At 48.3% G+C, this 15,595-nt stretch overlaps 1 protein-coding gene across 1 annotated transcript in view; it reads left to right on the top strand.

Annotated features, from left to right (window-relative positions):
• LOC109681786 (maestro heat-like repeat family member 5) overlaps positions 1 to 15,595 on the top strand; it is a 73,198-nt gene that overhangs the window by 40,132 nt on the left and 17,471 nt on the right. Inside the window, exons 13-14 of the mRNA XM_074066999.1 lie at positions 4,953 to 5,048; positions 7,208 to 7,312. Coding sequence (XP_073923100.1) covers positions 4,953 to 5,048; positions 7,208 to 7,312 — 201 coding nt within the window. The remainder of the gene's footprint in view (positions 1 to 4,952; positions 5,049 to 7,207; positions 7,313 to 15,595) is intronic.

Genomic DNA, 15,595 nt, shown 5'->3' with positions numbered 1-15,595 from the left:
GAGCCACAGGAGGCAATTCCCTGGGGCTGTGGGCAGGCAGCTGGGGAGTGGGTACCGTGACCCACACGAGGACTTGGGGGCCACCTCTGCCTGCCACCCATGTCTATCCATTAGATGAAGTGAGTCCCAGCAGCCAGGGCCACACTTAGAGGACATCAGGGACATAGCACAATGGTACTGGGCAGAAGTTGTCTTACCAGGTTTATTGATGTGTGATTGACATACGAAGCGACGACGCACACATTCAAAGTGAACACTGTCACATGGTTTGACGGGTAACCAAAATGCTTATGAAGATCCATCATCCAAAGCGTCCTGTGCCCATGTGGGAGCCCTGCCCAGACCCCTCCCCTTCCCAGCACCCCTGCCAGTTCCCACCCCTCTCCCTCCCCCTCCCCCTCCCCTGAAAGTGCTGCTGACTCTTCCCTGCACACAGGCTGGTATACTTTTAGAATTTTGCATAAGTGGCATTTTGCATTGTATGTTTCTCTGGATCCCTCCCACTCACCACGGTGATTCGGAGATCCGCCCAGGAGGTGGGAGGAGTCGGTACTCCTTCCTTTTAGTGCTGAGTGGCATTTCATCTGATGCCCTGTGACCAGGGAAGGTGCTCCAAGCGTCTGGGTGCAGGGTCTTCCTGCAGACACACATGTTTTAGTTTTTGCTGGGTAAATACCCAAGAGTGAGAGAGCCAGCGCTTCTGGAAGGTGTACACTTAACGAGTTGCTGGACGGCTCTGCGCGGAGGCTTCAGTGGTGCATATCCCGCCCGCCGTGGCCCAGGGTGCCAGGTGCTCCCGTCCTCAATGTGAGCTGTTCTCGAAGGGCTGCGTGGGAGCCCACTGTGGCTTAATTCTCGTGACTAGCGACGTCGGGCATCTTTTCACGTGCTGGTTTGCCACCTCTCCTTTCGGCCTGTGCTTTGCAGCTCCACGTGTCCGTTGTCAGTCTCTGCCCCGTGCCTTCACGTTCTTTTCTTGACATTTTCCACAGCATCGAAGTGTTTCAACTTCCCCGTTCCTTGATGGAATACACGGACACAACGGGATGTTTGGATGTTATTCTTGTTAAACTCACCTGGCAGCTTTCTGCAGAGTCCATGCGGTTCGCTGCGTGCTTCTTTGGGTAAAGGCGGTGTTCGTTTTCCTTTCTCATCATGATGGCTTTGACCTCTTACTCTTAGCTTATTGCACTCGCTAGAACTTCTGTTGTCACGCTGAACAGAGGACCTCATCCTCGTCCTCACCCGGCTTCTGGCCTGAGTTGGGAGCAGCAGGTCTCCCACCATTCAGTATGGTGCTCACTGTGGTTGTTAGTTTTATTACTATTTTGAAGATGTTCTCTTTTAGGAATTCTTTCCCTGATTTTCTCAGAAAGTTTATCAGGGGTGATTGTTGGGTTTTGTCAAATGCTTTCTCTGTATCTACTGAGATGATTAGGGCTTGTTTGGGTGGTAGTGGGGTTTGAACTCGGGGCTTCCTGCTTGCTAGGCAGGTGCTCTGCCTCTTGTGCCATTCCTCCAGCCTGCGATGATTAGTCTTGATACATTGTGTTTTCATTGTCACCCAGTTTAATTTCAATTAAACTGAAGTCAACTTGCTAGTTTCAGCTTTTATTTTTTCTTGGATCTGTGGGTTATTTACAAGTATATTAATTCGCTTTGTTGCTGGAACAGGTGAAGAGATCTCCAAAAGGGAGGCGGCTCCTCCTGACCCTTGGGTATCAAGGTCGTGACGTTGTCACAAAAAAGGAATTTTAGGACACGTTGAGATAGAGACCAAGAAAGTTTATTAGTAAAGGAAAGGAAAACTAGGAAGATAGAACACAGCCCAGACATGGGTGCGGGCACACCAGGTAACAGGTGCAGTGAGTGCTCCAATGACAGGGGTGAAAATATTTAGGGTGAAAAAGTGGGTTGGGGGTTCGGTTCAAGGTCACCCTAGAATAAGTGCTCCCCTTTGTTCTGACACCTGGTACATTTAGCCATTCGTGCTGTTACACTGGCTTACCAATTGGGGCCAGAGATTTTAAGGTTGGTCCACTTATTAAATCTCGGTCATTGTGACATAGATGTTTGGCATCCTCTAAACAAAGACGGGTTCTGCCAGATGTGCCTTCAGGACTGGTGTCCATCGTGGGATAACTGCTTTCCTTTACAGAGACTTTTTATGCCCAGAGGAGTCATTTTCCCAAGTGGTTTTTCCCAGGATAAGTGTCTCTTTAAAAAGAGTTCCTAGCTCAGTTCCCAGAGTGCACTAATTATTTGGGCAAGCAGGTAAGGTCAGGGGGAGAGCTGCTCCTTTTTGCTTTTTTTCTCTTTTTTACTAAATCTTGCAGCTTGTTGAGGGAGTGTGAGGCTTAAAGCAAAGGAAGTGGTGCCTGTGTGCTTTTAATCAAGCTAATCGTCAACACAGTGCTTTTCTCTGAATTTCCCACTGCCGTTTCCCAGGCCTCATTTTCCCTCATCCGTCCTGCCTCAGCTTCAAATGTAATTCTGATTTTGTGAGAGAAAATTCTTGGAGTCGCACAAATCCTTTTGGATTTGTTGGCAGCCGTGGTCTACGCTGGTAGTGTGCCATGTGCACTTTGGAAGCATCTGCACTGTGCGCTCCTCGGAGGCTTACGAAGGCTGGGTGGTCAGGTGGACTGCACGAAGCTCTGTAATTCACAGATTCCGTGTGCTTCTGTCAGGACTGGGAGGGTGTGGGAATCCCTGACGTCAGTGGGCTCATCTGCTTCCCCTGCGGCCCCATCTGTCCCTAAGATCTGCTGTTGGGAGTCTTCTGTCTTCTTGAAGAACAGACCCCACTGGGTTCTGGGCCGAGCTCTCGGCACCTGCTCCAGCTGCCTCTGCTCATCCTGTCTTTTACTTCCAACCTTCTTGACTCATTCCATTTAGGCGGGCTTCTTTCTTTCTTTCTTTCTTTCTTTTTTGATGTATAAAGTTACAGTTTCAGGAATGTTGGTTGTAGTACTGGTGAAACAGCAAAAAGTTGCAGACAACCTATCTGCCCGGCAATACAGCGGTGGTTTGAAAGTTATAATGTCTTTACTAGACAGCAATTTTTAAAAATTAAAAATTAAAAATGAGCAGCAGCAATAATAAAACAATGCCAAAGGCAGATCTGTACGTACTGACACAAAAGGCTGCTTTTGCTATATTCCTTTTTAAAAAATTCCTTAAAAAATTTTTTTTTTTGCTTTTTAAAAAATTTTATTTTTGGCCACGCTCTGTGGCTTGTGCCTATAATCCTAGCTACTCAGGAGGCAGAGATCAGGAGGTTTGTGGATGAAAGACAACCAAGGAAATTGACTCTCAAGACCCTATCTCCAAACAACCCAACATAAAAAAAGGGCTGGAGGAGTGACTCAAGGGTAGAGTCCCCCAGACCATCCCCCATATACATCCACGTCCCTTCGTCGTCACTGCCATCTCATTTTAGGTCTGGGTTCGTGCGGTCCTTTGAGTGGGTAGCACACAGCTGGGTCTTGTTCTTCGTCCAGCGTGATAATCCTGCGGCTTACGGGAGGTGGCGTCGAGCCGCTCAGCCGAGGACACTGGGCTTAAACCTCCGTGTCTTCGTTCTCCGCTTGCCTGTTTGTCTCGCTCTCTGCGTTGTGCGTCAGTTGAACTTTGTGAAGCTTTTCTGACTCCCCAGCTGTAATTGTCGTGTTATTCTAGTGCCTGTTTTAGGATTTACAGGATGGTTTTTGTGTTTCTTTCTCTTGGTCCTTTATACCCACATCTCTATCTATGTCTGTATCCATCCTGGAGCTTTGGATCCTAAACAGCCATGCCACCCTGAGCACACCCCGTCTCCTCTAAATACACCCCCACCCCCCCTCCACCTCCAGGTCCTACACCTATGCTTGTACTTCTAACCACAGCTGCCTGATGTCGACTCATCCGTCTGTGTGTGCGTGTGTGCCTGTGTTCGTGCCGGGTTGATGTGACTAGGACCTGTGGCCAGCACTCTGCAAGCCCGGGGGGGGTCACCCCCTCTAACCCCAGCCGTGGGTGGATTCTGTACACACAGCCTGCCCCTGCCCAGCCGAGGCCTTGGGTCCCTGTCAGACCTGTGCCACTCTGTCCTTGCCACTCCCCATCCTGTGCACTTTGGTGCCTCGCCTTCCCGCTGGCACTCCACCAGTGGGAGGGAGGGACAGGAGAAGGAAGGCCCTGCATCCCTTGAGGAGCCCTGGTCCCCCGATTCCAAGGGAAGTGACTCTGCACTGGCAGTCCTCCATGGCTCTTAACTCGGACTTGTTCAGCTGTTTGCTCGTGTTCTTAGAGTTTTACTACTTGGTTTGCTTCTCCAGCTCTGCCAGGAGGGTCTCAGGGTAGGAGCTGGGCCTGGTTCCTATGGACCTCCCCAAGGTAGGGCGCAGGACCAGGACCTGCTCAGGAAATAACAGCAGTGACAGAGGAACATGTGGCTACTGAGTGCCATGAAAAGGACTCTGGCGTCAGGAGCATAGCCCAGTCTCCTTGGCTCTTGAGGCAGCTCTGGCCCTCAACCTGGCAGAGGTGGGGTACAGAGTCAGTAGCACCACAGGGGGCAGACCTGGGCCACAGGCCAGTGTGTGGCTTTGGACCTGCCGTGTTCTCAGTTTCTGAAGACATCAGGAGTTCTAGGTCATTAGGAAGGAGGTCACAGGCCACTGAAGAGGGGCCCACAGCAGGGAGCGGGAGGGGCTGCCTGAGCAGGCAGGGGAGCCCACTGCCCTGTGACACCTGACACACATGGCTCCCCCTGCTCCACTCCCACTCGTGACTGGAGATGGGTCTCCCTGTTCCCCAGGTTAATATCTGCAGAGTCCAGCAGCCATGTCCTGTCATCTGTCCTTACCCACCAGGGCTGGGCCCCAGGCAAACTTCTTTCCTCTGTGGGGGAGGAGCAGGCTATTGGGCACCCCCATTATGCCATAGCAGCAGGCTGTGTCCCCTGCTAGATGCTGTACAAGAAGACGGAGCACGCCCTTGACCTGCTTCTCCAGAACTTTGTCTCTGAGAACCCAAGCATGGATGAGGTCTGCTTCCTCTTACAGGTGAGCAAGAGACACAGAGAGAGACAGCGCTAGAGAAAGAGACGTTGAAATAGAGAAAGACAGACACAGAGACATAGACAGTGGCAGAGAGACAGAGACATCACAGCTGACTGGGAGTGAGGTCTCAGTGCTTCCTCCCTGCCACACAGGCCCTCTGTATCTCCATCTTACAAACACGTTGCGTTGGGAGTTGGCTCGGAGGGATTTGGACGTGGCTTCAGGAAACTCAGGAGGAAGTCTCTCCCCCTGTGTCTCCATGTCCTTTTGTTTGCCTTGTCCCATCCTGGTGGGACCACAGAGGGGTGGCAGCACCCAGATGGGCCTTAGGCACTGTGCATCACAAGGATTAATCGCTCCCGCCCAGGTGTGACCCCATGGCTGCTCTACAGATATGGGAACTGGGCCTGAGAGGCCCTCGCTGGGTTCTCACCCCCACCCCCATGGCTAGAGGCAGAGAAAGGGACCCCCAGGTCTATGAACCCCAGACCCTGTCCTGACTCACACATGGGGTACAGGAATGTCCCTAGAGAATGCCACGTGGCTTAGTGGGGTGCTGAGCCTGTTTCTTTACCCTGAAGGGATCTTGTCTAGAGCTGAGCTCAGGAAAGGAAGGAGATGGGAGGAGGGCTGTGGGCTGGGAATGAGGGTGGGGTCTGGGTCAGGCCTGGTCTCCCTCTGCGGCTCTGATGGGTGCCTGGGAACCAGTGAGGGAAGCTGAGCTGTGTCATGAAGGATCCAGGCTTGCCAGTTGTTAGAGGGTTTTTCCTAGTGTTGGGCTGTGTCACACCAACAAGGCCCACCTCATACACTGCTGGCCAGAGCCGGATGTTGCTGGAGGCTTGGCTGACCCCAACTCTTCTGTTCAGGACAGAGATGCCACCTCTGCCCACCCCTGCTGGGCAGGAGCTCTGTGAGGACCCCTGGGGAAGGGGCACAAGTTTGTGAGCCAGGGGTGGTCACACCTGTCTGAGGGTCTGAGGTCAGGGGACAAGACCAACATCCAGGGAGCTGGAGGTTCAGCCTGGAAACAAACTGCCAAGAACCAATGAGAGCAGGCGACCCAGGCAATGGCTGGGGAACGTGACCCCAGAGACGGGCTCAGAGAAGAGAGGCAACCAGGGGTCTTTGCATGACCCCTGCTGTCCAGTGCTCCAGCAGGCCCAGGCTCTTGAGGACACCAAACTCCTCAGAGTTGCGGGAAGCTCGGGCTTCCTGAGCCTTCCAGAAGCTCCAGTGCGGTCTGTAGAATTGTCACATTTAGTCTTTGGCCACGGTTCCCAAAACACAGCTTGTAGAAGCCCAGGAGTGACAAAGGATTTTTGGTACCCACTGTGAGGCATTGGGAGGGTGGAAACCTAATCCGGCCATGGAGGTTAGGGGTGAGGTCTTTGGGAGTTAGGATTAGATTAGGTCATCAGGGTGGAGGAGACCCTGGGATTGGGTAGATCCTGGGATCAGGTGGCCATTTTTTTTTCCCACGGTGCTAGGGATGGAACCCAGGGCCTTGTGCACATACTAGAGAAGCATTCTATCACTGAGCTACCATCTCCAGCCTTCCTAGTGACTATATATAAGGACAGAGACCAGAGGAGACACGAATGCCTGGGTACTCCCTGTCTCTGCCATGAGATGCCCTGTGTCACCTCAAGTCTCTACCAGCAAGAAGGTCATCACCAGACACAGCCCCTCAACCTTGGATCTCTAGAATCATGAGCCAAAATAAACCCCTTTTCTTTATAAAGTAGCCTGCCTCAGGTACTTCTTTCTTTATAGTAATGAAAGCTGGGCTAACACACTGGATTCATAGAGGGCTGGGCTGAAGCCTAGACCATGGCTAGGGCTTGGGACTGACACCTGAGGTGGGGAAGCCTTAGGGGGGATCTGACATGGCCTCCAGGGAGATCACAGTGGGCTGAGTTGAACCGGAAGACACTCAGCTGATGTTTGTTTTGCAGCTGTTTTGTAGTGTTGTGTTGGCCATGTGAGAGTGGACAGAATCACCTTGGTTTTCCTACAGGGGCGGCCCTGATGCCTGGGTAGAGAGACCAGAGGTCTGGTTGGCTGGGACTCACGCATTCAGGCCTATCGAGTCTGAGCTGCATTGTGGAGGGGCCTGAGTGTGTGCTCCTCAGCTTCCCCCTCCGCTCTCCCCATCCCAGCACATGGAGCCCTGGCTGAAGTCGGAGAAGAGCCACGAGCGCAAGCGAGCGGTGCAGTCCATCTTCCTGCTCCTGCAACACGTAGTGGACAAACTGAAGCTTGCCGTGAGTCCCTTGTGCCCCTTGTGCCCCTTGGCCCTGGGGAGCAGCAGGTGGGAGGGGACAAGGTCCACACCTGACCCTGGGGCTTTGTTGGGAGCATGGTGGATTTTTGCAGTCCTTATTTTCTGAGCATGTGTGAGACATGGGGCTGTGATAGGAGAAGATGACCAAGTCCCCAAAAAGCCCCAGGCCTGGGACTGAGGCTATAGTTCAAATAGGGAGGTCTGGAGAAATCCTGTTGTGAACAGTGAACAAAGACTTGGAGGGCAGGGAGGGAGCTGGTGTCTACCTGGGAAAACATCCATCAAAGGGAAAACAGCCCAAGCCGCCGGGGAGCTGCATGATACGGAGGGGGACCCACCACCCCAAACTACCTTGGAAACAGAGAATCAAGCTGGAGCTCTGGGAAACAGATCGGCAGGAAAGGAGAGGGCTCAGGAAACATGCCCCACTTACCCCATCCACCCGTCTCCCACAAAGGCCTGTCCTCCCAGCAGGAAGTGCTGCAGCGAGCCTCAGCCCCTACCTCACATCACGGGAAACAGTACGACAAGACTCGGAATTAGCCTGCTGTGTTGGCCCATCCTGCAATCCTAGCACTCAGGAAATGAAGGCAGGAGGATCCTGAGTTTGGGGCCAGCCTAGCCACATAGTGAGAACCTGTCTCAAAAATAAAAACATAAAAAAATTAAAGAGGAGGGAGAGAAGGAGGAGAAGGAGACTAAATGCAAACTCCGAACCATGAAGTCTCTAAGGAAGACAGATCTCTTCACAAAACAGTAGCTATAAATAAAATATTGATGAAACGGACTTCATCAAAATTAGAAACTTGTGTGCACTCAGGACAAAGATGGAGAGAGAAACGCGTGTATATCAAACAGAAAGTGTGTATCCAGAAAATATAACAAACTCCTACAACTCAACAAAGAGATAACCTACCTCTTAAAATGGGCAAAAGACTCAAACAGGCATTTTACAAAGCACATGGAAACAAACATGCAAAGAAAATTCAAATTAAAACTGCAATGAGAGATGGCTGCACACCCACCAGAAGGATGAAATTAAAGGCTGGCAACACCAGTGTTGGCAGAGGTGAGGAGCAACCAAAAATGTCACAGCCACCAGAAGTGATGGGGAGTGTACGATGTTAGAACCGCCTCGACTGAACTTCCAAGTTTCTTTTAAACACATACCTCCAACCACACGATTCCACTCCTGGTGTTTACCCAGAGGGGATGAAAAGAGATCCATAAACAAAGGAGTAAACGCTACGGTTTCCTGTCCAGCCACAAGAACGCACAGGCGCGCGTGGTGTGTCCACGGGCCAGCACCACGCGGCAGGCCAAGGAGGAATTCCCCGAGGGCCAACCTCAAGGACGAGCCTCCGGGCCTTGCTGTGCGTGGGAAGAACAGTCAGAAGCCGGCCGGAGCAGAGCCATTGCAGGGAGTTAGATGCCCTGTGGTTTCGACGTGATCTGTCCCTGCCACCGCTCCTGGTGAAACTCACAGTGTCCTTGGAGGTGGTGACTCTGAGGCAAGGAAGCAACACTTCATTGTGCTGCAACAGACTTGGCGGACTCGTGTCCGAAGGCTGAGCTCCCAAAACAAAGGGGTCTCACCTTATATGCCCTTGCAAGCAGGTTACAGAGGCAAAAGGCAAGGTCTAACCTGTATGTGGTTACATGTAACTCTACTGGCTACTTCACCTCCAGTGCTATGGGACCTGCTTCATGTTTTAGATTTTTAAGTTTTATCTCACTGCTATGCCATCCCCCCTCCCCCCCAACCCCTGCTACTTTATCAGAACACAGCCTGTCTGTTTCTCTTCTGGCCTTCCTCCCTGCTACATTATTCCCCCCACTTTGATGCTCGGACCCGCCTAGGGTCAAAAAGCATCACCTTGGCCTAGTGGTTTGTATTTTCATAGCATCATTACATGGGCGGCTGCTTTCTCTCTATAGTGGCCTCTATAAAGGTCCTGATGGACCATAACACCAGGGGAACCAGACAGAGTAATATCAAACATGTTCCCAAGATAAGACCCATCTTTTCTTGACAAATGTAGCCTGTATTTTTTTTTTAAACTCTGGGACTTCCAGTATCACCTACCAGCAACCTCGTAAACCTGGGGAATATATGAGCCGATGTAACACCTGACCTGTTGGTGGGTGCATGCATGATGCAAAGTGTGGCTGTGCAGAGGTCCCAACAACGGCTCTCTTATAACATTCAGCACATGGGGAAACCTCGCAAGGGCCAGTCCAAAAGGTAGAGGAGAGCAGAGGTGCATCCTATGTTTGAGCTTCCTCCATGTGTAGACTAGTCAGCTTCCAGAGTGACTAGAGCAGGCTGTTGTCCTGTTGTTCGTGGTCCCAAGTTATCTCCTGGGAAGCAGGGTCGTGCAGAGGAAGGGCGCAGGCATTCTGGAGGGTGATCTTGGATGGTAAGGCTGGGTCAGGGATGTACTCCCACTCGGGAGAGGCTGGCTTCACTCGGCTGTGGTGAATCCAGGGAGCAATTTCTGCTATTTTAACTGTAGTGGAGGTAGACGAGATAACAACAAAAGGGCCCCTCCAATGGGGTTTTAATGGTTGGACATTTTATTCTTTTACCAGACAGTATCTTCTGGTTTTTTTTTTTTTCTGAGTAAAATTATCATGGCAACAATATATCAGTATACATGTCCAGGAAAACTCATTGTTTAAAAAAGTTAAAACCACCATCTTTAAGTATCAAAGGACATGTTTAGCGCCAGTAAAAATAGTCGTTTTGTCTCTAAGTAGAAGACCCTGTCTTCTACTGTGATAGGAGGCCTTTAATGCCAGATAGCCACATGTGTATAAGAACCACTTCCTCAATCCTCTCGGCCTTGGTTATTTTTGAGAGGTCTGGCACCAGTGACTCCATTGGAACTTTGATGGCATTCCCCACTTGTCTCCAAACTGCTTGTCTCTGAGCGGTCTCCTCTGAAGATCGGTCTCCCATCCAAGTACTAACCAGGGCACTGGAGGCTTGGCTCAAATTGTAGAACACGTGCTTTGTAAGGGTGAAGCCCTGAGTTCAAACCCCAGTTCCACCAAAAAAAAACAAAAACAAAAAGTCCCAAAAAACACCACCAAGTACTAACCAGGCCCGACTCTGCTTAGCTTTCAAGATCAGACGAGATTGGGCATGTTCAGGGTGTTATGGCCGTAGACTGAAGATCTTTCTCAGTTTGTCATTTTCTTCCCTCATTGTGAGAATTTGCTCTTTACTGGATTTTGTTTGTTTAGTTTGTTTTGGTCCCACGTGGCAGGGAAAGGAGAAATAACAAGCAGATCAGGTGGGAATCAGTGCCAACTAGACACTTTTGGTTAAATTTAAGCAACAAAGGGGCTTAGAAGGAGTGGCTCTTAGGCAGTGGGCTTCTAGAAAAGGACAATACAAGACAAAATATAACAAAAGCAGATGTCTAAAAAGCTAACCTGGTTGATACATAAGTAGTTATTAGAGTCATTTTTTATGGACTTGATTGTAAATGCCCCAGAAGGATCACAACTGTAATGACAAAAAAAAAAAAAAAAGCCATGGTTAAAACTCTGATGGACAATTTAGCAACTAACAGAACAGGATATCAGTACCACTAACTTTTTGTTACCATGTTCTTCTAAATTTCGTATTTTAGAAGGCTTGATATACTTGAAAAACATAAATATATTTAGTATACAGGAACCAGCAACAGCATCACAACTCTAGACGTTTTATATATATATATATACACACACACATACACACACACACATTAGTTTAGTTGTTGCTCTTGAAGTAAAACCTTAGATTTTCTCATCAGTTGGGGGGAGAACAGTGTCAGTGACCCCAAATAGCCCAGTCACAGACACATATAGGGCACCAACTGCATTAGAGTCACCCAAGACAACAGTTGTTTAACCATGAGGTCATCTAGAAAATTTTACATAAACCAACTCTTAAATGAACTTTTATTTAGTTATAACTCAGTTACCTTAATAGTCAAAACCCCAACAAAAATCACCACAGAACACAGGTAAATATTTATGGGGACTAAGTATGGAGTTAGGAAACATAGTGGCCAAGAATCATGGTTCAGATGTTGATAAGGGATCATATCCCAGATTGTTGACATTAACAGATGGCTCATGACACACAGAAGGATCCCACCAACCTGTAGTCAATGGAGCCCCCCCCCTTAAAATAACAGGCCCAATCTGGCCATCCCAGGCCAAAAATTTTCTTTGCCTACCATGTGGAAGGAGTAGGACTAACATCTCCACTCTGTTGAGTCTAATAAAAACTGGAGGTCTTGATCTCCAATGTAGTGCTTTTTTTTTTTTTTTGAGTTTTTATTTTTTTTAATCCTATCTGGAGGGTGCACTTTGGTTTTTTGTTTTGTTTTGTTTTTTGCTTTATATAAGTAAATCTGTCTCAACCCTCGTATCAGTGCAGCAGTACTCCCTGTGCTCAGCTGTCTCCTGCTTTTCTGTTTTAATAAGCTTTTGTTGTTTTGATAAATTTGTGGATTAACCTGTAGCACCAAAAATTTTTGAGTTATTTTGACAAAACAAAAACCATTTTAAGATAGTTTTTGTAAATGTTATTAAGAACAGTATTTTTAAGATAGTCTTCTTGTTATCAGCTTAGAAAATTGTTTTAGCTTAATATCAGTACATTAAATGTTGATCTTACAAAACCTTTAATGTAACTGGATTTTAGTCAACTCAATCACTTACATAAGCATTTATAAACTCCATCCTTTTATGACAACTTACTCTGTACATTTATGACGGCTAATTTTGTATCCCCCGGGGGAGCTTGTCTTTATCCTTTTTTCTTATTTAAAAGTATTTTTTATCCTTTTATTTAAAAAAACCATATCTTTAATATCATATATTGTTGTGGGAAACAGCGAGGGAAACAAATTCACCGAGACCACTTTGCAGGAAGCAGGAATTTTATGATGCTAGCAGACTCAGGGCAGATAATTTCTCAAAGCCCTGAGCCCCCTCTGATCAGGGTCAGGAGATGAGTTATTTACCCCCGGTGGTTTGTGTAACCAGGAGGATTGTGCAGTACATCGCTCACAGGTGGTCAGAAAGACAAGCCGGTTATAGAGAAACAAGCTGGTACAGAGTTTCCCCTCTACCCCCCACTACAGACTGTGGTCACCGTCACAGGAAACCTTGCAGAGCCTAGCTGGAGGTCTGTCACATTTTTGAGCTTGCAGAAAGCTGCTTGTGGCCCCCAGAGTAGGGAATTCAAGGCAAATTCTAGACACACAGTAAATCCCAGAAAAGTAGCCACTTTGGCTCCAACAATATATATATGCACGTTACTTGTTGAAATTAACTCATAAAACCTTTTAACTTAGACCCTTGTATTTGTATGGAAAAAAACAGAAAGCAACCTTAAAAATTTTTTTTGTGTAAAAACAATTCATTGAAAGCCCATTTAATAGACCCATGTACTACAAGAGAGAAATAAATCCCATATTTTATTTATGACAGAATGTAACAGGCTAAGGTCATTTTTAACTACCCAAATTTTAAGATATCTGTTGCAGACTGTAGTCTCCCTTCTTTTTTTCTCCTCTGGTCTAAGCCAGAGTGTTAATCTCTGAATGCCTGCACCCTAGTGAGACCTGATTGAAGTAAGTTTGAAAACCTGTGTGTGTGTGTGTGTGTGTGTTTTAAGTAGCAGTAGAGCAGAGTAATAATTTTTTTACATTTACTTTATAGTAAGAACCATCCTCAAGATGTTCACATATTTAAATGTAAAAAGCTTAAGCAGTTTGTAACGGATCTTTAAAACAAACACCCTGGTTTTTTTACCTTGGATATCACATTAACCTTATAACAGCATTTAAGAACCACTTTGAAGATGCTTACATATACACACACACATAAAAATCTTATACATTAAGTACGCCAGGAAAAAATGTCAACTTAAGCGTACATAAGATGAGCTGGGATTCCAGGAGGAAATCAAATTTTGCCCAGTGCTTTACACAAATTCTCTCTCTCTCTCTCACACACACACACACACACACACACACACACACAAACTAGAGTGCACTCTCAAAAAAAGAAAAAAACATTTACATTATACCGAGGGCTATCCGGGGGAATGGTGGATGATGCATCTGTTCTCTTGGGAGTCTCCCCCGTTTGGAACGGGATTTTTTGTTGCCCATCCTTTAACCTCAGTCGTGACTATTTCCCAGAGAAAGCGCAAAACCTCCATTAACTCTTGGAGGTGTTTTATGTACTTCTGTATGGCACAGTGCTTCCACCCTGCTCTCTGAACCTGAGAGACAGGGCTTCACCCCAACAGGCAGTTACTAGTGTCTCTGGGAGGTGATCAGTCTCCCCTTCTGCCTCCTGGGTCAGGCTCAGATTTGGACCAGGGTTCTTACCAGTCTGATTAGCAGTGCTTCCAAGTTGGTTCCTGCACCTCGCTGAGTTTCGTTGTGCATCCGAGGCCCTCACCCCAACTCGCCAGGAGGACAAATCCCCCTCTGGATCAAGCTGTCCCCTGGCGCCTGGTGGGGTCTCCTCCCGGCCACCTCAGGGACACGCCCTGGTGACAAGGGAGGCAACAACTCACCATCTCCACAATCCTGGCAAACGAGCCCCCAAGAAATGTTGCTGGAGTCTCAAGTCGAGATACAGAACACTGAGGCATTTTAGCAGGAAGCAACATTTTATTGTGCCACACAAAGCCAGTGGACTCGTGTCCAAAGGCTGAGCCCCAAGAACAAAGGGGTCTCACCTTACATACCCTTGCAAGCAGGAACTTGTGGTTCCATGTGACTTCATTGGCTATTTCATTTCCCCAGGGGCTATGTGACCTTCATGTTTCAATTCTTTAAGTTTTATCTTTCTGCTTTGCCATCCCTTCCCCCTGTCTCATCAGAACACAGCCTGTCTGTTTCTTTTCTGGACCTCCTCCCTGCTACAATATAACCAAACATCTTTATTCTTAGGAAGTAAATGGGAAAGTATTGGCAGGCAAAATGCCCAGTGTCTCCAGTGAGAAAGAAAGGAAGAGAAAGAGAAGCAAAAAAGGAAGCAGGGTAAAGTGTGAATAACTGGAAAAGCTGGATAAAGGAGGTATGAGAATTCTCTGAGCCATTCTTCTTAAGTTTGAAGCAACAGCAAAATAAAAAATTACAAAAAATAATGGGGCCAGGACTTCCTCACCGAGCAGATTAACTTGATGCAGACCTGCGATGGACAAGGGTTTCCTCTGGGGGTCACCGGATCAGGGTGCAGGAAAGCAAGGTGGCATGGGAGCCAGGTAGTTGGTCCCACTGGGGCAACTTAGCAGGGGGTGGGTAGCGTACGGTCTAAGGACTTGAATTCTGAGAGGGAGGAAAAGGGACTACAGTCTGGCTTCCACAGGAGGACAGATGGGGTGAGTGGAGGCTGGGCACCATACTCAGAGGCCAGGCAAGAGGTGACAGAGGTGGGACTTAGTGGTGGTGATCAGTGGTTAGATTCTGGGCACCCTTTGCAGGAAGATCCAAGAGGAAATCTTGGTGCACTGACAAGGAATGTTGGATAAAGCACAACTCCAAGAGACTGGATGTCTCGTCAGCTGAAGCCAGCGGTATGTGTGCTCTGAGCGAGCTCGCTGGATGTGTGATGTATGCTGGATGTGCAGTCTGCATGCAGGCTGTTCACAGGGCGGGTGGACAGGGGCAGAGGGACTCATCTAGAGATGGAAATACGTTTCGCTTTTTCAGAAGTATCCATCAGATTCAAAGAAGGAATGAACTCAAGACCACAAGACACCAGAAACTGGATGGGGTGTCCTGGGGCTCTTTCTCTAAGTCTGGGGAACAGAAGAAACGTTTTGACATGACCAGCACTGTAGCCCACGAGGGAAGTGGGCACTTCCCCCCGTCCCCCACCAGAGCAGGGCTGTCCTCTGCCTCCACCCTCTGCACACATGATCAGAAGGGGTCCCAGCCCCACAGCACTTGATGGCAGCTCATAATAGCCCAGCACTGGGGCTGCTTCTGCTGGGGTCCAGGCTGTCGGGCACATGAGCAGTTCTTGCCTTAGTCAAAATCCAACTTTAGAAACTCCCTGGTCTCTGAGGCTGGACACAGAGGAGGAGACTCTGCAGAAGCCCACACCCTCACGTGGTTGTGAAGTTGCCAAACTTCACACTGTTTTGCTTTATTGAAGTAGAATTTGACTACAGTAAAATGAACTGATGAAATGTCATGATACAGCCATGACTATATATGTTCAAAAATTTAAAGGA

The sequence above is a fragment of the Castor canadensis genome, chromosome 3 (assembly GCF_047511655.1).
Source record: "Castor canadensis chromosome 3, mCasCan1.hap1v2, whole genome shotgun sequence".
Taxonomy (NCBI): Eukaryota; Metazoa; Chordata; class Mammalia; order Rodentia; family Castoridae; genus Castor; species Castor canadensis.
The sequence above is the reverse complement of the archived record's forward strand: the minus strand, read 5'-3'. Positions and strand labels throughout refer to the sequence as shown.